At 39.2% G+C, this 22,100-nt stretch overlaps 1 protein-coding gene across 3 annotated transcripts in view; it reads left to right on the top strand.

Moving 5' to 3' along the window:
* Positions 1-22,100, top strand: part of LOC121385246 (LIM and SH3 domain protein 1-like) — a 114,930-nt gene that overhangs the window by 67,690 nt on the left and 25,140 nt on the right. For 2 of the 3 annotated variants that reach the window (XM_041515844.1, XM_041515843.1), the window contains exons 5-6: positions 13,271-13,445; positions 21,845-21,973. In XM_041515844.1, coding sequence (XP_041371778.1) covers positions 13,271-13,445; positions 21,845-21,973 — 304 coding nt within the window. Of the gene's footprint in view, positions 1-2,417; positions 2,523-13,270; positions 13,446-21,844; positions 21,974-22,100 lie in introns of all 3 variants that reach the window. The other variant, XM_041515845.1, reaches the window with a different exon arrangement.

The following is a 22,100-nucleotide window of genomic DNA, read 5'->3' as shown; positions in this document are numbered from 1 at the left end:
ATCCAGCCAGTGCACCACGACTGGTATATCAAAAGCCATGGTATGTGCCGTTCTGTCTATAGGATGGTACATGTAAAAGATCCCTCGCTGCTAATCGAAAAGAGTAGCCCATGAAGTGGTGACAGCATATTTCCTCTCTCAATATGTGTGGTCCGCAACCATATGTCTGATGCCATATAACCGTAAATAAAATGTGTTGAGTGCGTCGTTAAATAAAACATTTCCTTCCTTATAGTTAATTGTACAGTGTAGTTGAAATAAAAAAATAATAGCTTTTCCCCCTTCATCTTTATGAATAGCAGGATAAAAATAATAGCTTTTCCCCCTTCATCTTTATGAATTGTAGGATAAAAATAATAGCTTTTCCCCCTTCATCTTTATGAATAGCAGGATAAAAATAATAGCTTTTCCCCCCCTTCATCTTTATGAATAGCATCTTTATGAATAGCAGGATAAAAATAATAGCTTTTCCCCCTTCATCTTTATGAATAGCAGGATAAAAATAATAGCTTTTCCCCCTTCATCTTTATGAATAGCAGGATAAAAATAATAGCTTTTCCCCCTTCATCTTTATGAATAGCAGGATAAAAATAATAGCTTTTCCCCCTTCATCTTTATGAATAGCAGGATAAAAATAATAGCTTTTCCCCCTTCATCTTTATGAATAGCAGGATAAAAATAATAGCTTTTCCCCCTTCATCTTTATGAATAGCAGGATAAAAATAATAGCTTTTCCCCCTTCATCTTTATGAATAGCAGGATAAAAATAATAGCTTTTCCCCCTTCATCTTTATGAATAGCAGGATAAAAATAATAGCTTTTCCCCCTTCATCTTTATGAATAGCAGGATAAAAATAATAGCTTTTCCCCCTTCATCTTTATGAATAGCAGGATAAAAATAATAGCTTTTCCCCCTTCATCTTTATGAATAGCAGGATAAAAATAATAGCTTTTCCCCCTTCATCTTTATGAATAGCAGGATAAAAATAATAGCTTTTCCCCCTTCATCTTTATGAATAGCAGGATAAAAATAATAGCTTTTCCCCCTTCATCTTTATGAATAGCAGGATAAAAAATAATAGCTTTTCCCCCTTCATCTTTATGAATAGCAGGATAAAAATAATAGCTTTTCCCCCTTCATCTTTATGAATAGCAGGATAAAAATAATAGCTTTTCCCCCTTCATCTTTATGAATAGCAGGATAAAAATAATAGCTTTTCCCCCTTCATCTTTATGAATAGCAGGATAAAAATAATAGCTTTTCCCCCTTCATCTTTATGAATAGCAGGATAAAAATAATAGCTTTTCCCCCTTCATCTTTATGAATAGCAGGATAAAAATAATAGCTTTTCCCCCTTCATCTTTATGAATAGCAGGATAAAAATAATAGCTTTTCCCCCTTCATCTTTATGAATAGCAGGATAAAAATAATAGCTTTTCCCCCTTCATCTTTATGAATAGCAGGATAAAAATAATAGCTTTTCCCCCTTCATCTTTATGAATAGCAGGATAAAAATAATAGCTTTTCCCCCTTCATCTTTATGAATAGCAGGATAAAAATAATAGCTTTTCCCCCTTCATCTTTATGAATAGCAGGATAAAAATAATAGCTTTTCCCCCTTCATCTTTATGAATAGCAGGATAAAAATAATAGCTTTTCCCCCTTCATCTTTATGAATAGCAGGATAAAAATAATAGCTTTTCCCCCTTCATCTTTATGAATAGCAGGATAAAAATAATAGCTTTTCCCCCTTCATCTTTATGAATAGCAGGATAAAAATAATAGCTTTTCCCCCTTCATCTTTATGAATAGCAGGATAAAAATAATAGCTTTTCCCCCTTCATCTTTATGAATAGCAGGATAAAAATAATAGCTTTTCCCCCTTCATCTTTATGAATAGCAGGATAAAAATAGTAACAGTGTTTCTGCCAGAAAGAAATTTTTGGGTATGGCGCTATGGAATTGAATGCAACCACAGTCAACAGGGGGTATGGGGGGCATCCACCAGAAAGAAAATGGATTAAGTGAAGAGTTAGGATTAAGAAAATCATACAATAATGATAAGTCATTCATTTTCTCAAAAGGTTAACTTTAAAAAAAAAAAAAAATCTGCAAAAAGAAATGGGTATGGCTCCATATGCTCTGGCAGAAACCCTGAATAACTAGTTAAATTATAATAATAATGTAGGATGTCGACTTGTTCCTGTTCAGGCCAAATGGGAATTTCTCATTCTTTCCTTTGCAGAGTAAATCCAAGATCAATAACTACATGTAGTTATTCTCTATATATATACTAGGACAAGCGCAGTTTACAAAATACTGATAAACATTTCTTTAAAGCATGTATGACACACATAAACATGTAATTGCTGTTTGATACAGGACATATATGGTCTCTGTGTGTTGATTGTTATAGAACGAGTACCACAGATCGTTTGAAGAAAGCAAAGGGAAGTGTTTGTCTGTAGCCAGGTCTCTGGAGATGGAGCAACATTTACGTAACACGAAAAACGCTAGCCTGGTACTGAGACCAGTTCCCACTTGGTTTTTATTAGCTTGCCGAGTCTAACACAGTTCTCTCACTGTGAGAGTTTTAACTCTTTTACGTAACACTGAAATCGCTAGCCTGGTACTGAGACCAGTTTCCACTCGTTTTTTGTTTTTGTTTTTTTTAGCTTGCTCAGTCTAACCCTGTTCTCTCACTGCAAGAGTTAACTCTTCCTTTTGTGATGTTACCATGGCGATCAAATTTACTAATAATTAATTACCAGTGTTCTGTTAATGTCGACATGACTTTTTCAAGATGGGGATTACTATAATGTAGATCGTGAAAATCAATGCGATCATAATATTAATGCGAAAAAGTGGTAAAGTACTCGCCTGATGCGCAGTGGGCCCATTTCTTATTCCAGCCAGAGCCTCACGTCGTATATGTCAAAGACCATGGTATGTGCTATCCTGTACTATAATGTAGATCGTGAAAATCAATGCGATCATAATATTAATGCAAAAAAGTGGTAAAGCACTCGCTTGATGCACAGTGGGCCCATTTCTTATTCCAGCCAGAGCCTCACGTCGTATATATCAAAGGCCATGGTATGTGCTATCCTGGACCCATATTCACAAAACATCGTAAGTCTAGTTTTACACGTAAACGTAAATCTACGACTGAAGAGCTATTCAAGAAACAACGAAAAGTAAATATAAGAGTGCCTCCAGTTACAACTAACGCTGCACGTAAGTCGTGTTCATATAATAAATCAAGTACGATCGCTGTTATTTACTATTATTTACGGAAACTGGCAGCATTTCCAATAACTGAAGCAGTTTGCGATGGCGAACGCCCACAGATTTAACATATTTAACATAGTTTTCGACTCGGCCAATTTCTCCTGAGTTATCTTTTCCTTTTTAAGAAATATCCTCAAGTTCGTACCAAAACGTGGATCCTCACCAATACCAAAATGTCATGGTTCGCTTTTCGCGATGTTATTGCTAGCAGACGACAAACGAAATTGCGTTTTGCGCATTTGTTATTTACCCGGTAGCCATCGTTTCTAATGGTTTATTTTTTTATTTCTCCGGTGAGAGTGTTAAATCGTAGATTTATGTCCAACTAAGTTACATTTACATTTACGACCGTCTTTGAGAATAAGGTGCTTCTTGCACGTAAACGTAAATCTACGGCAGACGTAAGTGCTAGTCGTAGACGTAAATTTACACCTTTTTGTGAATATGGGTCCTGTACTATAATGTAGATCGTGAAAATTAATGCGATAAGTGGTAAAGCAGTGGGCCTATTTCTTATTCCAGCCAGAGCCTCACGTCGTATATATCAAAGGCCATGGTATGTGCTATCCTGTTGGTGGGATAGTGTGTATAAAAGATCTCTTGTTACTATTACTAATGGACAAATCTATCAGGTTTCTTCTCTAAATCTAAGACTGAAAACAGACAAACACTGACAAAGTCCACGTGGCCTGGCATTGAATCCAGGTTCTGTCATTGTAAAGTCTGTGGGTGGGAGCCAGTACCGGTATGTCATCCTAGCACCGTCCACGTGGCCTGGCATTGAATCCAGGCTCTGTCCTTGTAAACTGTGGGTGGGTGCCAGTACCGGGTTGTGACCCTAGCACCGTCCACGTGGCCTGGCATTGAATCCAGGCTCTGTCATTGTAAAGTCTGTGGGTGGGAGCCAGTACCGGTATGTCATCCTAGCACCGTCCACGTGGCCTGGCATTGAATCCAGGTTCTGTCATTGTAAACTGTGGGTGGGAGCCAGTACCGGGTTGTGACCCTAGCACCGTCCACGTGGCCTGGCATTGAATCCAGGCTCTGTCATTGTAAACTGTGGGTGGGAGCCAGTACCGGTATGTCATCCTAGCACCGTCCACGTGGCCTGGCATTGAATCCACGCTCTGTCATTGTAAAGTCTGTGGGTGGGAGCCAGTACCGGTATGTCATCCTAGCACCGTCCACGTGGCCTGGCATTGAATCCAGGTTCTGTCATTGTAAAGTCTGTGGGTGGGAGCCAGTACCGGGTTGTGACCCTAGCACCGTCCACGTGGCCTGGCATTGAATCCAGGCTCTGTCATTGTAAAGTCTGTAGGTGGGAGCCAGTACCGGTATGTCATCCTAGCACCGTCCACGTGGCCTGGCATTGAATCCAGGTTCTGTCATTGTAAAGTCTGTGGGTGGGAGCCAGTACCGGGTTGTGACCCTAGCACCGTCCACGTGGCCTGGCATTGAATCCAGGCTCTGTCATTGTAAAGTCTGTGGGTGGGAGCCAGTACCGGTATGTCATCCTAGCACCGTCCACGTGGCCTGGCATTGAATCCAGGTTCTGTCATTGTAAAGTCTGTGGGTGGGAGCCAGTACCGGGTTGTGACCCTAGCACCGTCCACGTGGCCTGGCATTGAATCCAGGCTCTGTCATTGTAAAGTCTGTGGGTGGGAGCCAGTACCGGTATGTCATCCTAGCACCGTCCACATGGCCTGGCATTGAATCCAGGCTCTGTCCTTGTAAACTGTGGGTGGGAGCCAGTACCGGTATGTCATCCTAGCACCGTCCACGTGGCCTGGCATTGAATCCAGGCTCTGTCATTGTAAAGTCTGTGGGTGGGAGCCAGTACCGGAATGTCATCCTAGCACCGTCCACGTGGCCTGGCATTGAATCCAGGCTCTGTCATTGTAAAGTCTGTGGGTGGGAGCCAGTACCGGGTTGTGACCCTAGCACCGTCCACGTGGCCTGGCATTGAATCCAGGCTCTGTCATTGTAAAGTCTGTGGGTGGGAGCCAGTACCGGAATGTCATCCTAGCACCGTCCACGTGGCCTGGCATTGAATCCAGGCTCTGTCATTGTAAAGTCTGTGGGTGGGAGCCAGTACCGGGTTGTGACCCTAGCACCGTCCACGTGGCCTGGCATTGAATCCAGGCTCTGTCATTGTAAAGTCTGTGGGTGGGAGCCAGTACCGGAACATCCTAGCACCGTCCACGTGGCCTGGCATTGAATCCAGGCTCTGTCCTTGTAAAGTCTGTGGGTGGGAGCCAGTACTAAGAATGTCATCCTAGCACCGTCCACGTGGCCTGGCATTGAATCCAGGCTCTGTCCTTGTAAAGTCTGTGGGTGGGAGCCAGTACCGGAATGTCATCCTAGCACCGTCCACGTGGCCTGGCATTGAATCCAGCCTCTGTCCTTCTAAACTGTGGGTGGGTGCCAGTACCGAGTTGTGACCCTAGCACCCTCCACGTGGCCTGGCATTGAATCCAGGTTCTGTCATTGTAAAGTCTGTGGGTGGGAGCCAGTACCGGTATGTCATCCTAGCACCGTCCACGTGGCCTGGCATTGAATCCAGCCTCTGTCCTTCTAAACTGTGGGTGGGCGCCAGTACCGGGTTGTGACCCTAGCACCCTCCACGTAGCCTGGCATTGAATCCAGGCTCTGTTATTGTAAAGTCTGTGGGTGGGAGCCAGTACTTGAATGTGACCCTAGCACCGTCCACGCGGCCTGGCATTGAATCCAGGCCATGTCCTTGTAAAATCTGTGGGTGGGAGCCAGTACTTAAATGTGAACCAGTCTTGATATCTGATGGTTTAACCACCACAGCACCAAGCAGGCTCGTGTGTAGGAAATTACGCAGTGGTGTGTGTGGTGGGTGGATTTAGACTGGAGAGTAGAATGTTTAGATGGGTCGAGTCATGCTCTGCTGAAGGAAGCAGGGGGTCTGGGGTTGACCCCCAACCCCCTCCCTCTGTACATGTGTGTGCCTGACAAGGGTGGTCACCTGTAGATTAATGGTCGAAGCTCTCTTTTATATCATAGATTTGTAATATTTCCATCTACAATATGAATATGTGGGGGGAGGAGGGGGGATGGGAAGATGAAATATTGTATTTTAAAAATTATGACGAGAGATGGATGATTGCCAAGGACTCACTCTTTTAAGTTTATTTGCTTGGGCAATGTCCTTACTGATTTTGCAAATGTTATTTCCGCATGCAGTTTTTTACTTCTTAGTCCATAATCACTTGGTGAATTTTACTGAGTCAGTTACGGAATATTATTATCACCAGGCCAGGTAGTAAATATTATTATCACCAGGCCAGGTAGTAAATATTATATTACCATAGAATCAATTATTAATATTATTACTTTAGGATCAAGTAGTGAATCTTGTTACCGTAGGATCAAGTAATTATTGTTGGTTACCTACAGGTCCAAGTGGAGGAGACTATAGGTTTCGTCTCTGTCCTTTTGTCCATTTGTCTGTCCGTCTTACTTTCCGTCTATCTTTCTGTCTATCTGTCCATCTATCCCACTTAGCTTTCCTAACGTGTTTTCCCCAATGCCTCAAGATAATGAGGGGCGGGATTTAGCTCAGTCAGTTAGTGCTCGCCTGAGGTGCTTGCGTCGCAGGATCGAACCACCTCAGTGGATCCATTCAACTGATCTTTTTTTTTTTTTTAAATTCCAACCAGTGCACCACAACTGAACAAAGCTATACTGTCGCAGTTTGATATTCATGGTGATTGGCTATTGAATGTAGAAGATATGAAAAAAAATTCCCCAAACGTTCCAGGCTCTTTTTTTTTCTCAGAAAGCCTCAAGATATTGAGCTGAAATTTTGTGTACACATATACATGTAGCTTTACTATGTACTGTTACAGATCAAGTTTGACTTTCATGACGATTGGGGTGACACGTAGCCCAGTGGTAAAGCGTTCACTTGATGCGCAGTTAGTCTGGGATCGATCCCTGTGGGTGGGCCCATTGGGCTGTTTCTCGTTCCAGCCTATGTTCCACAACTGGTTGTAACAAAGGCAGTGGTATTTACTATCATGTCTGTGGGATAGTGCATATAAAAGATCCCTTGCTGCTAATCGAAAAGAGTAGCCCATGAAGTGGTGACAGTGGGTTCCTCTCAATATCTGTGTGGTCCTTAACCATATGTCCGATGCCATATAACTGTAAACGAAATGTGTTCAGTGCATCATTAAATAAAACATTTCCTTCCTTCCTTCTTGTCTTCAGCTTTACTGATAAAACGGGCACACTGTACAAGTGTTATAAAACGGGCACACTGTACAAGTGTTATAAAAAGGGCACACTGTACAAGTGTGATAAAACGGGCACACTGTACAAGTGTTGTACAAGTGTTATAAAATGGGCACACTGTACAAGTGTTATAAAACGGGCACACTGTACAAGTGTTGTACAAGTGTTATAAAATGGGCACACTGTACAAGTGTTGTACAAGTGTGATAAAATGGGCACACTGTACAAGTGGTGTACAAGTGTTATAAAACGGGCACACTGTACAAGTGTTATAAAACGGGCACACTGTACAAGTGTTGTACAAGTGTTATAAAATGGGCACACTGTACAAGTGTTGTACAAGTGTGATAAAACGGGCACACTATACAAGTGTTATAAAACGGGCACACTGTACAAGTGTTATAAAACGGGCACACTGTACAAGTGTGATAAAACGGGCACACTGTACAAGTGTGATAAAACGGGCACACTGTACAAGTGTTATAAAACGGGCACACTGTACAAGTCTGATAAAACGGGCACACTGTACAAGTGTGATAAAACGGGCACACTGTACAAGTGTTATAAAACGGGCACACTGTACAAGTGTTATAAAACGGACACTTAATTTGTAGAATGCCTACTCACTTTATAGCAATTTGCATCCATCTGCAAATTTGAGAAGCAGAAGCAAAAAAATAATCGCTTTTCACTCCACAAAATAAATTGTGAGTCTTGGTGGAAAAAAAATTGGGCTACATTTTGTATAAGAGGGAAGAAATATTGTTAGATACTGGTGTAATAAAATATTTCCCTGTGATGTTTTTAGGATTTTTTTTTTTTTTTTTCTTAAATTGTTCGATTGCTTGTTGTTTCTATTGAAGACTATTTTCTCCCAATGACCGACTCCTCAATCCTTGTTGAATGGTTTTACAAACTGTTTTCACAACACATGTTTTTATTTGTGTGATGCGGCTGATTAAACCGTGTTCGGTGTGTGTTATGCAAACATTCCTCTTTTTTTAATCTTGTTCAGTATTTGATCTTATTTGCATCTGTCCATTTATTCATCACTCAAGTTATTCTTTCTCTCTGCCTGCCTTGTCTGTCTCTTTTTTTTTTCTTCAATATTTTTGATGTGCAAACTGTTTTGGAATGTCAACTTTGAAGCATTGAAATATAAAATAAAAAAAGTATTTGATTGGTTGGCTGTTCATGCTAGATACGAGTTGAAGTATTTGTGAGGTATTAAAAAAAATAAAGAAGAAAAACCTTAAAAACCCCCAACAAGAGCCAATAAGCCTATATTAATGTCTCTCCCTACATTTTACAAATACATATCATTTATTGTATACAGCCAAGATGGCAAATTGATAATTATAGATTGCTAGTCGGGGAAAAAAATTTAAGAAAAGTTAGAGAGGGAGGGAGGGAGGGAGAAAGAGAGAGAGAGAGAGAGAGCGGGAGAGAGGGAGGGAGGGAGACAGACAGACAGAAAAGGAATTGGGGGAGGGAGAGAGAAAGGAGAGAGAGAGAGGGATTAGGGTGAGAGAAAGGGATTAGGGGAAGAGAGAGTTAGACAGACACAGAGAGAGAAGAAGAGGTAGAGAGAGGTTGAGAGGGATAGAAAGAGAGGTATTGAGATGGAGAGAGAGAGAGTGAGAGAGAGAAAGATATAGAGTAAGGGAGATATATTGAGGGAGAGACACAAACATACACTCTCTCTCTCTCTCTCTCTCTCCCTCTCTCCCTCCCTCCCTCCCTCCCTCTCTCTCTCTCCCTCCCTCAGTCTCTCTCTCTCTCTCTCTCTCTCTCTCTCTCTCTCTCTCTCTCTCTCTCTCTCTCTCTCTCTCTCTCTCTCTCTCTCTCTCTCTCTCTCTCTCTCTCTCTCCCTCCCTTCCTCCCTCCCATCCGTCCCTCCCTCCCTCTCCCTATGGTAAGAGAACAGGAAAGTAGATGTAATTAAAATCAGTAACAACTTGTATGGATTTCTAGTTGTATTTATTGTTTTGCTGTGTGCAGCATGTATAGCAGTATTTGTATGCTCTCTAAATTACAAGTTGAGAAAGTAAACCTGTTTAATGAATGAATAATGAAATCAAGAGTGCATATTCAGCATTCTGGGAAGTTTGCATTGCATATTGTTTTTTAAAATTATATACAACATCAATTGTATTGTTCTAAACTATTATTACTAGTTTGTATAATTGTAGCTTTGTATTAAATGCAGATAGCATACATTTTTTGTAAAAGCTGCGATAATTGGATGATGATACGGCTGATATATATACATACATACATGCATACATACATAGGCTACATACATAGGCTACATACATAAATACATACATACATAAATACATACATACATATACGTACATACATCCATCCATTCATACATATGTGAATATTAAATGTGATATCAGTACATACAGTGAGAAATATTTTACAGTGCAGTTTACTGGTGAATGTACATGTAGCTTGCATTCTGTTTCCGTGGAAACCATCTTGAACGCCCATTTTTGATTGACAGGTGGACTACCACCGTGATTTTGAGCAGTCTAAGAGCCAATACACACAAATTGCTGAACCCCTCGAACTGAAGCGTCACCATGACAACCAGAAGATCATCAGCAATGTACGCAACAAGTACAGTAGCTGTGAATGCTGCCCAGATTTTTGCCAGTTTTTTCCTCTTCTTCCCCCCCCCCCCCCACTTACCCTCCTGCAAAGTTCAGATTGCAAGTGCTTTGTTTAAAAGATCATTTAGTAGTTATTTGTATACACATACATGATTGTATGTCCATTGTTTTAAACTGAACATCTCTGCAAATACGTTACGTCAATACAGGCCTGTAGCATGATGGACATTATTGGGGGGGGGGGGGGGGGGAGCAATTGAATGAGTGCCAAAGGCGTGAGTTATTTGGGGAGTCTGGGGCATGCCCCCCCCCCCCCCCTAAAAACAAAACGGCTAAAATTATTGGGGGGCCGAGGCTCCCCCCCCCCCCCTCCCCGCTACAGGCCTGCAATATCATTCTTATAATTAAATTTGATTCATACTTACTAATAATAACAGTAAAAAGTGTCTTGTTCTTAAACACTAACGTTGAATAAGACAATGTACCAATATAAAGTGACGTCATCAGACAACGTTACTATTAAGTTCATTGAGAAATGATGAAACTCGCATTGTAACTGCTGGACCAAATGAATGAATGAGTGAATGAATGTTTGACGACACCCCAGCATAAAAATACCGTACACATTGGCTATTGGGTGTCAGAAAGGTTCGATGGGATGACGTTAAATTGTAATGATTGTAACAGAAATTTAATTATTCGTTAACGAAACCAGACCTTTGATTTACAGGATGTAACGGAGCATTTTACTTTTTGACTTTTGATAGTTTGAATAATAACGTGCTCTGTTTTTTGTTTCAGAACGCTTGCATTGTGGTGTGTTCATAAATGCATGAAGCCATTGTTTAAAATCATGTTTTGTTTCAGGCCAACATTGATTTTTATTGTTTTTTCAGCTATCATTCATTTAAAGATTGTTTGATATTTCTTTTAAGTTCATCAGTGTGTAAACAAACACAAAAAAAAAAAAAAAAAAAAAAAAAAAGCATATGCAAAGCTGTGTGAATGGGTGAAACTGTTCACACAAACATTTATTGTGCTTTATTTTTGTTCATTCCCAGATGAACTGGTCTTAAGGGTCTCTATTTTAAATAGGTAGTACTATAAGACTCCATCATAATATTATATTATGCTGTTCTGTGTGATAGAACAGGGCTCGAACTTAACGGCGGCACCGGCCGTCGTTGAGATATAAATTACCATAGGTAGAGAGCATCACCGATGGCACTTTTGTGCTGTCGGTAAAGCTCCTCAACAATGGCGAAATGTATACACCTGGTGTACATTATCTGCCAATATTTAACATTTGCACATTTAAAAGATGTCTACATATAACAAGATAGCCTTTCAATCAGGTTTATTTTCTGCAAATGTCACTTTAAAAAAAAATTGCCATAGGCAGGCTAAAAATTGCCGTAGGTGGACTGTTTGCCCCTTTACAATCCTTTAAAAAATTGCCGTCGGTGGACTGTTTGACCCTTTACAATTCTTGAAAAAATTGCCGTCGGTGGACTGTTTGACCCTTTACAATTCTTTTAAAAATTGCCGTCGGTGGACTGTTTGACCCTTTACAATTCTTTTAAAAATTGCTGTGGGAGACAAATTCTTAATTTCGAGCCCTATAGAAAAAATATTAACTTTTTCTATCCCACATGATCGCATATGATGGAGTTTTTTTCCTCTCTTCCATTCATTAAATAAACTATTATTTTACACGAACAGACAAAGATGGCTGAAAAAGTTAACTTGTTATTTGACCATTTATTTAATCATAAATAAAATACATTATCGTATTTGCCATGTTTTGTTTCATGTGTTAAACATAATTTAACATTACAAATTAACAAGATAGCTTTTATAATGAAGGTTTTGATAACAAAAGATCGATTTAAAATTGTTGTCTGATAACCTCACATCACATCTTGCATTAATATGATGTCATATTACAAACGACATCATATTAAGCACAAGCACGTGATAACTCATGTGGAATATAGAGAATAATACATGAGTGGCCATTAGATACCATTTATCTCACAACGAATTGTTTTAAAATGTATCTCAATGAGCAAAAGCGAGTTTGATACATTTTTAAACAACAAGTTGTAAGATAAATGGTATCTAATAACTGACACAAATGTATTCTATTTCTTACATATTCTCAAAAATCAGATTTAAAGCAAATTTTAACATCTATTTCGACTAAAAGTTGTTTACCGATTTTGCATTTTTAGCTAACTTTCTGTCTGTCTGTCCCATATATCATGAAAACAATAGTTTTCTCGATAATGAGCTGAACTTTGTGTGTATCATATAGCTACAGATCACTTTTGACTTTCATGGGAGTTTTGCCCATTTGTGACAGAGTTATAGCCCTTTGATTTAAAGAAAATTTGTTGGGCCTTAGAATTCTGGTGGAAAAAAAACAAAGAAGTGAATGCTGCCTGTTTAAATAGATTTTGTTTTGTTTTTCCAGTGTTTGACAGGTTTCATAGCTCCAGACAGTTTATACCTCTGTGTCACCTGACATCCAGCCTGTTATGTTTGAATGTTGTTTCTGTTGTTGTTGTTTTTTTTACCACCCCATTTCAACTGCATATTTTTACCAGAATGAAAAGCATTTTCTGCTGACGGGAAATGTTGTGTTCTTTCTTTATATCTATTTTTGCATGTATTTGTTTGTGTATCCATTTTTCTGGTGTATTGCATTTAGTCTGTCTTTGTCTGTCTGTCTGTCTCTCTGTGTTTCTGTCTGTCTCTGTCTCTGTCTGTGTGTGTCTCTCTTTCTCTTTGTGTCTGTGTGTCTCTCTCTCTCCCTCTCCCTCTCCCACTCCCTCTCCCTCTCTCTCCCTCTCTCTCCCTCTCCCTTCTCTCTCTCACATACACACAGTATCTGGTTATATCTTTTAAAAAAAAGAAATTTGGATAAATTTGAAATGATCGAGACCCCCCCCCCCCCCCCCCCAAAAAAAAAACAACCCCACAAAACCAAATCCACAACAGCACCACTGATTTGGTCTGATTTTTTTCTTTTTTCTTTGGTCATATTTTCTGACATCGTGTTTTTTTTTCTTTCTTGTTTCCGTCTGTCCAGGTGTCTTACCATGCCGACTTTGAGAAGCAGAAGGGGAAGAAGACGTCAGTGGTGTCCGACCCGGAGACGGAGCGGATCCGATACAACACCCAGATCCAGAGCGCCATCGCCTACCAGGGTGTCCGGCAACGCAAGGACGAGATGGAACAGAAGAGGCCCGCCGAAAACTTGGAAGGTGATCAACTTAGCAGATTGCGTCTTTTCCCCCATTAAATCATGGCTGTCTGGCTCCCTGTAGTCCGTCCCACAGTTAACACATTTTTTTTTTTTCATATTGGTGATGGTGCATATGAAGAGTTTAGGCGCAAAACGCGATATATCAATTTTTTTCATTTTTAGTGAAAGTGATTTTTTTTAATTGGCATATATCGCGTTTTGATAAAAAAACAAACACCCAGGATTTACCTAATACAATTTCATACGGATCAATCGCGTTTTGCGGCAAATCAGCGGGCCTACGATTAGCCCTTACTGACATACAGTAATGTTCTTTAACTATAAACAAGAAAGAAAATGGTTTATATCGCGTTTTGCGCCTGAACTCTTGATATAAAATATCCCTTTCTACTAATAGATGTCAAACCCAATAGCCGATGTGTATTTTTGTGCTGGGGTGTCGTTAAACATCTATTCATGGCTACTAATGGAAAAGAAATACAGCAGGTTTCCTTGATTCTGTGTCAAAATCACCAAATGTTTGACATCCAATAGCCGGTGATTATGAAATCAATGTGCTCTAGTGGTGTCATTAAATGAAACAAACTTTTAATTTTTTTTTTTTGTACTGTGGAATTTACTACAAGTTATTTATGTCAGAGTCGATTGTTTTGTAACTTGAACACAAAAATAATTTGTTCTTTTTCATTATTTCCAAAACACTTACTTTTCTTCTTATGTCAAACTAAACTGAAATTATTAACAAAAAACACCCCACATTTTGTAGAAGGATGGGACGGACTACAGTGTGATAGCTTTCTCCCTTGGGTGACAGCTTTTTCTGTTGGGTGATAGTTTTCTCACTTGGGTGATAGTAACTGTTGTCTCTTAGTGATAGTTATCTCCCTTGTTTGAGAATTATCTCCCTTGTGTGATAGTTATCTCCCTTGCGTGATAATTATCTCCCTTGTGTGATAGTTATCTCCCATGAATGATGTTTGTCTCCCTTGATTGACAATCTCCCTTTTGTCATCCATTTGCCAGAGTGAGCTCCCTTTAGTTATAATTGATTGTACTAGGTTCCCTTACACTAGGGCCTCTACAAGTCGAAAATATTCGGACTAGTACTCAAGGGTAAAACTCGACGCGGACCCGAGTAGGCGACACTGACACTAGAATCTAAGATGATAGTGAGACTAAGTAATTTAGGTAAAATAGCATTATACATCTTAATTCCAGCACTGAACGTAAGAGATGCCAAATCATTCCACACATTCAACTTTTGTTTTCCACCCATGTCTCCTAGCCCTACAATGTAACCGGCGGCAACCATATGGCAGCGTGACGTAAACAATATTATTAAAATGAGAGTGCTCTTCCTTAAACGGGTACTCGAGTCCTGCTAGACTCTGCCTGTACTTGAGTACTCGTGGAGAATGCATACATGAGGAATGCATACATGTTTAATTATGTAGTCGTACAGTACGAGTCAGAACAGCATAAAAATGACTGTGCATCGTCTACGTTGATAAGGGCAGGAAATAGCCTAAGGTAAAACGCTCACCTGGTGCATGGTATGGGATCGATCCATGTCAGTGGGCCCATTGGGCTACTTTTCATTCCAGTCAGTACACCATGACTGGTATATCAAAGGCCGTGGTATGTGCTATCCTGTCTGTGGGATAGTGCATATAAAAGATCCCTTGCTATTAATGGAATAATATAGTAGGTTTCCTCTCTAAGACTATGTCAAAATTACCAAATGTTTGACATCTAATAGCTGATGATTAATAATTCAATGCTCTAGTGGTGTCGTTAAACAAAACTAGTAAATCAATGTGCTCTAGTCGTTAAAGAAAACAAACTTCTTCTGTTTTCTAAGGGATTATCTCAGTGCTCACAATGAACGACCGGAATGTATTATTTAATGACGCACTCAACACATTTTATTTACGGTTATGTGGCGTCGGACATATGGTTCAGGACCACACAGATATTGAGGGAGGAAACCAACTGTCGCCACTAAATGGACTACTCTTTTCGGTTAGCAGCAAGGGATCTTTTATATGCACCATCCCATAGACAGAACAGCACATACCACAGCCTTTGATGTACCGGTCGTGGTGCTCTGGCTGGAGCGAGAAATAGTCCAATGGGCCCACTGACAGGAATTGATCTCAGGCCAACCGCGCATCAAGCGAATGCTTTACCACTGGACTACGTGTTGTCCCTGTTCACAGTGAGTGCACACGTTTTAGTGTCAGCCTAATATGAAGTGGTGGGGGTAGAGGGCAGTGTATCAAAGTGGTGGGGGGTGGGGGTGTTTTGAGGCAAATCTGCCCCTTTCCAGTGTATGGCTCTGTATTTTAGTATCAACAAACTGAAATGCATTTTCAGCAGCTTGTTTGCCTAAGATTATTGTTTTGCCTCGTGGTTTCATTTCCGCTACATGATTACGTTCATGTATTTACTATTTGTGTTTCGGCCAACCTTAAAGAAATAAATTATTTAACGTAAGTGTGTATTATGATAACAATGTGTAAAGTTTTGAGTCCATTGTTTTGGTTATTGACTCATATGCATGTAATTGATGTTATTCTGTATGTTTTTCCCCCAGTGTTTCCTTCCTTCCTTTTTTAAAATTAATTAATAAAAAAAAATAATAATAAAAAAATATATATATATTGTTTTTACTTCCTGAATTATAATACAGTAATATACAATGTACATGCGCTGTATGAACTGACCATGTTATAACATGTTGTGTCATGGTTCCACAGTTTCTAGTACATGTATGTTGGTAATACAGTGGGACCCCTCTAAACCAGACACCCACAGAACCACATAAAAAGTTTGGTTTAGAGAGGTTCTGTTCTGTCCTGATATTTAAAAAAAGAAGCACAAAAATTTTTTGGTTTTGAGGGAATTCCGGTTTACAGAGGGTCCAGTTAAAAGAGGTTTCACTGGGGTTTTTTTAAGGTTGGCTGAAATACCATTTATCACTGCCATGTATTTGCTTTCATTGACACCTGTGTACAGGTGTTTGTCTCGCAATCCCGCAATCATTACATTTCATTTTCATGACAAGATATGATGTCAGGGCTCGAAATGACGACCTGATAAAAGCAGTCCATTGTTTTTACCCTGCAGCTGACAGAAATTCACCTGCTAAAATAAAAATAAAAATTGTAGGTAATTTTTCAAAAGAAAGATGTATGTACGATTATCTCACCTGCCAGTTAGTTCATGATTCTGTTATATTTGTTTTTATTTTATTTTTCTAAAATACATCTCACACACTATCCCAAACCCTCTCTTCACCCTGTGTAAATTTAGATTGATTATGGGTAATAAATAGGATATTACACACGCTACCATTTCGTATCATGTTTATGTCTCAAGTGAAATAATTTTCATTGTCACTTGTTTGTGACTATTGAAAATTATTTCACTCGGGACATAAAGCATGACAAAAGTCTGGCACAAACACTTTATTACCCATATGTTTAAAAATATCTTGGTACATATCAACTTGGTGTTCTAGTGGGACGTGACAATTCGACGTTACACGATGATGTCATTGATTGATGGATGCACTACAACGTTATACAAACGAGTGGAGTGATATAAATTAAGATCGATTATGGGTAATATATAGGATATTAAACTTGCTCCCATTTCATATTAAATTTATGTCCCTTGTGAACTAATTTTCATTGTCACTAGCTATAGCTCGTGAAAATTTTAAATTATTTTACTCGGGATGTAAACATGATACGAAACGGAAGTTTGTTTAACATCCTCTAATTATTTCTTTTGATGGATTACATGCAGGATAAATAAAATAATTAATTATTCTGCCTTAAAGTCATACTGTCACAGATTTAAGAACCTTATTTCTCTATAAATGGATAATATATATAAAATTTACATTAATTGTTGGAAACCGAATCTAGCTATCACATCACCTTAACTGAACCATGAAGAAGTGAAATCCATATCAACCCTCTCTGCAATTTTAGTTTTTGAATTATGGACCATTGCCATAATTCAATTATTTTTTACAAAATATCATTAATAAATGGAGTATGGTGGTTATGAAGATGGTGAATTGAGTACATTTAGGGACAAATCAACTTATTTTTGTTTTGTTTTGTTAGACCATTAAATAGGTCAGTGGTCTGTGACAATATGCCTTTAAAATACTGGTTTCATTGAACTGCATGAAAGCCCTCACAGTATAATAATGCAGGTAGTTTAACCAGTCATTATCTTTAAAGCAACCCCTACAGTTGCCCAAAGCAGTTGGCAATGTTATTGAGTTTTTTATTTAAAACCTACTGTAATACTGAACTACCAGTTGTAATGTTTGCCCAATTAATTCACTATTATCATATAACCATTCCCCACAGCTAATATACCTTACAATTTTGGTAATTGTAAATTCTTATTAGAGTTCCCCTACTTTTTTCGAAGAGTATATATTGTTATTTGTGAGACACGAACGTGGCAAAGAAAAAGCTTCTATCTTATTTTTAATTGGCCCATTTTACAAAGCCTGCTTTAGACTTATACATATGTAATTACATACCAATACTATGTTTAAACACCTGCGTAAGGAGAGTAAGTTTTAGCTCCCCTTAGCATGTGAATTTATATGGTACCACCAAATGTTTGACATCCAATAGCCGATGATTAACTAATCAATGTGCTCTAATGGTGTTGTTAAACAAAACAAACAAACATATTTGGTACCAATATGGTAATGTCTTAAATGTTATTTCCTCCTCTTCCCCTCCCCCCCCCCCCCCCCCCCCCCCCCCCGGCCAATAATTTAAGTTAGGGAAGAATTAACCACACTGCCCTCTGTCTCTCGGACATGCAAACAGAATGGTGGTTCGATCACTTGAAAGTTTGTGTCGGTGCAACTAGCATTTGTGTGTGTGTGTGTGTGTGTGTGTGTGTGTGTGTGTGTGTGTGTTTATTTATTTTTAAATGTTTGAAGTCTTACACTGATACAGTACATAGCATGACTGTATAAAATGAACTAAAGACCAAACCACATTGTTAACAACTATGACAAATTATTCTTCTACCTTTAATTAATTACCAGTAAAGTTTACTCACATTTTGTCCAAACAAAAATGTTGAAAAAAGCCTATTACAAATGATATAATTCCACATACTAAATGATAAACATGTCACCTATCTGGAAGTTGCTAAGATCTAGGACAAAAAGCATGCAATTTCTCGCCGCCTGCCATTTTACTTTTGTTTTAATGGAATACTCTTCAAGAGGGGTGGAAGCCTTCAAAGTATGTGACTTAATGACTACTGCATTTAAACCACAATGCATGTTATGACGTCACATCCTTTCACCCCTCTTGGAGAGTATTTCATAAAAAGGCAAAATGGCAGCCGCCACGAAATTACATGCTTTATGTCGTAGGTGATCTCATCGAAGTCTGTATGGGTGACATGGTTATCATCTAGTATGTGGAATCAATCTGTGTCATTGTAATGGGTTGTTTTCAAGATTTGTGTCTGGACAAAATGTGCAGAAAGTCTTTAATGGTAATTAAAGGTAGGAGAATAATTTTATCATAGTTGTTAACAATTTGGTTTGGACTTTAAAAACCTATAGTGGTCTATGCCAGGCTCGACTTTATTGTCGACTATGTACTGTATGATTAGGTCAGGCATCCATTTTTGTGTGTGAGCCATGATCTGTATCCATCGTTCTCCATATATATATATATATATATATATATATACATACAGTGAAACCCCTCTAAACCGGACACCCTTGGGACCAAGACAAATGTCCAGTTTTAACAAAGATCCAGTTTAGAGAGGTTAAGTTCTGTCCTGGTTTTTAAAAAGGGACTCTGTGAAACGTCCTACCGGCCTCGGTGGCGTTGTGGCAGGCCATCGGTCTACAGGCTGGTAGGTACTGGGTTCGGATCCCAGTCGAGGCATGGGATTTTTAATCCAGATACCGACTCCAAACCCTGAGTGAGTGCTCCGCAAGGCTCAATGGGTAGGTGTAAACCACTTGCACAGACCAGTGATCCATAACTGGTTCAACAAAGGCCATGGTTTGTGCTATCCTGCCTGTGGGAAGTGCAAATAAAAGATCCCTTGCTGCCAATCGGAAGAGTAGCCCATGTAATGGCGACAGCGGGTTTCCTCTCAAAATCTGTGTTGTCCTTAACCATATGTCTGACACCATATAACCGTAAATAAAATGTGTTGAGTGCGTCGTTAAATAAAACATTTCTTTCTTTCTTTCTGTGAAACGTCCGGTTTTGAGGGAATTCTGGTTTACAGAGGGTCTGGTTTTGAGGGAATTCTGGTTTACAGAGGGTCCGGTTTTGAGGGAATTCTGGTTTACAGAGGGTCCGGTTTTGAGGGAATTCTGGTTTACAGAGGGTCTGGTCTTGAGAGGTTTCACTGTATTTTAAATAAATACTATACCCCCTAGGCTAAACTTTGATCAGCTGTGGGTTTAACACACACACACACCAAAAAAAAACTCCAAAAAAAAACAACCCAACAAAACAAAAAAAAACCCAAAAACCCATACAAGTATGTGTACAACATAGTGATACGAATGAAAAAGAAAGTATCAAGTGTATCTGCCATGGGATTTTAGAGTAGTAATAATGGGAACTGTAAACTTGATGAATGAGTCATTACTCGTAGGTTGCCAGTTCTTTTCTTTTTTGTGTGTGGTAACCTGTACATAAATGTAGCTTACCAGATACCATGCTAATTTCGATGCCTGCGGATCAGGGCTCAAAACTCGCGGAAAAAAATGGTGGCCCCAAAAATAATAATGGATGTTGGCAAATTATGGTAAGAGAACCATTACGAGCATGATTTTAATGTGGAAACAGATATTAATAGTGGATCATGTTTTATAGCTCTAAAGAAGATCGCCCACATAATATTATTTGGGCGACTAATGCCATGATTTTTTAAATATTTAAGTTGCCCAAATGGGACATTGGTCACATTTGTCTACCTGGCCATATGCCATTTCGAGCCTTGTGCTGATGGAGACATGTTGCTTTGCTGTAACAAACAGAAGTCGCCGCAGGGCTCGAAATAGGTATAATATGATAATGACCTGCTGCTGTTTTTTTTTTCTTTAAAATAGAAGGCCAAAAGAAATATGGCATGCTAAGAAAAAAAAATATGGCCTGCTGAAAATAAGACAGCATGGAGACGAGGAAGGGTTTTGGATAGTGTGTGAAAAAGATGGACCTGTGAGATGTATTTCAGAGCATTATAGAATTAAGATATAAGAGAATCACAAGGTAAATAACAGGTGAGATGACCGCTTCTATTGACAGAATATGATGATGGATAAAGCAGTCATATCTGTATAGTAGCAGGATATGACTTTTGACGTCATTCATATGATGTCACACACATAGCTACATTACAAAATCACTTATTTGACCTCTAGGTCATCGTACAATGTGGCTGAAATAACAGAAATAATACCTTTTCCCCTTAGTTTTTATGGTCTGCGGGATAAAGATAATAACTAGTTAATGACATTGGATATCGGCTTTATCCTGTTCAGGCCGAATGAGAAATTCCACTTGGTAAATCCTCACAGAATTTCCCATTCTTACCTTCACAGGATAAAGCTGATATCAGACGTCATTAACTAGTTATTCTCTATGTCTCTATCACCTGCGGTTTGTTGGTGATTTTAACAGGTGAATTTCTGTTTCACGTTCTGGGTCTTAAAAATGGACTGCATTTCGCTTTTCGCAGGCCGCTATTTTGAGCCCTGCATGCACTGTAAATAGTTTTCACTGATATACATGGATGTTCACTTCATCCATACACGGACACAGGACACACGGATGGAGGCAGAGACGGACACAGATCACATGTAAACTGATGCCCACCCTTACATCACTTCATATTGTTAATTTGCTGCTTGAGGTTTTTTTCAAGGGCTGTAACTCTTTTATGTACCTTACTGACACATTCTTGTAGCAGTGCTCTCCCTTTATTATGTGCATAGAACAAGCGAAAGAGTTTTTAAACCTGAGTATAGATACATTGTAAACAGCAGTTCTCTTTCTATCATCTATCAAAAATTATAAAAATATATCCAATAATTTACAAGATTTTAGGGTATGCAATTTTACCCACTGTAGATAAAGGTTTTTTTATGTTTAACGACACCAATAGAGCACAATGATTTATCAATCATCGGCTATTGGATGGCAAACATTAGTAGCAAGGCGTGGCTAGACTAGATAGTAGGTACTATTAAGGGGAGAGCACTGTGGTTAATTTTGTTTTTTTGTTTGTTTTTCGCTTGTAGTGTGTGTTTTTGCATTATGTGTTTTGATTTCTGTTTTGTGTTTTCCGCATGTGATTGCCGTGTAGCTGGCCGGGCGCACCATCACCACGCTGCGGTTAGGACGAGTGGGTATGCGCCGACCCAGGACGAGGTTAACTCGCCGTACTCAGGCAAACAAACGTCCAACGTCGTCTACGACTCGAAGGCCGGCCAAGGTGAGAAGGAGACGGTCGTCTTGTCTTTTGTGTGGTCTAACTAGTTGGGGGGGAACCAGGCTATATAGGGAATCTGTTTATGATTAAAACCAGTCTATGACTTTTGGTCTCTTCAGGCAATCGGTCT

The sequence above is a fragment of the Gigantopelta aegis genome, chromosome 11, assembly GCF_016097555.1.
Source record: "Gigantopelta aegis isolate Gae_Host chromosome 11, Gae_host_genome, whole genome shotgun sequence".
Taxonomy (NCBI): domain Eukaryota; kingdom Metazoa; phylum Mollusca; class Gastropoda; order Neomphalida; family Peltospiridae; genus Gigantopelta; species Gigantopelta aegis.
The sequence above is the reverse complement of the archived record's forward strand: the minus strand, read 5'-3'. Positions and strand labels throughout refer to the sequence as shown.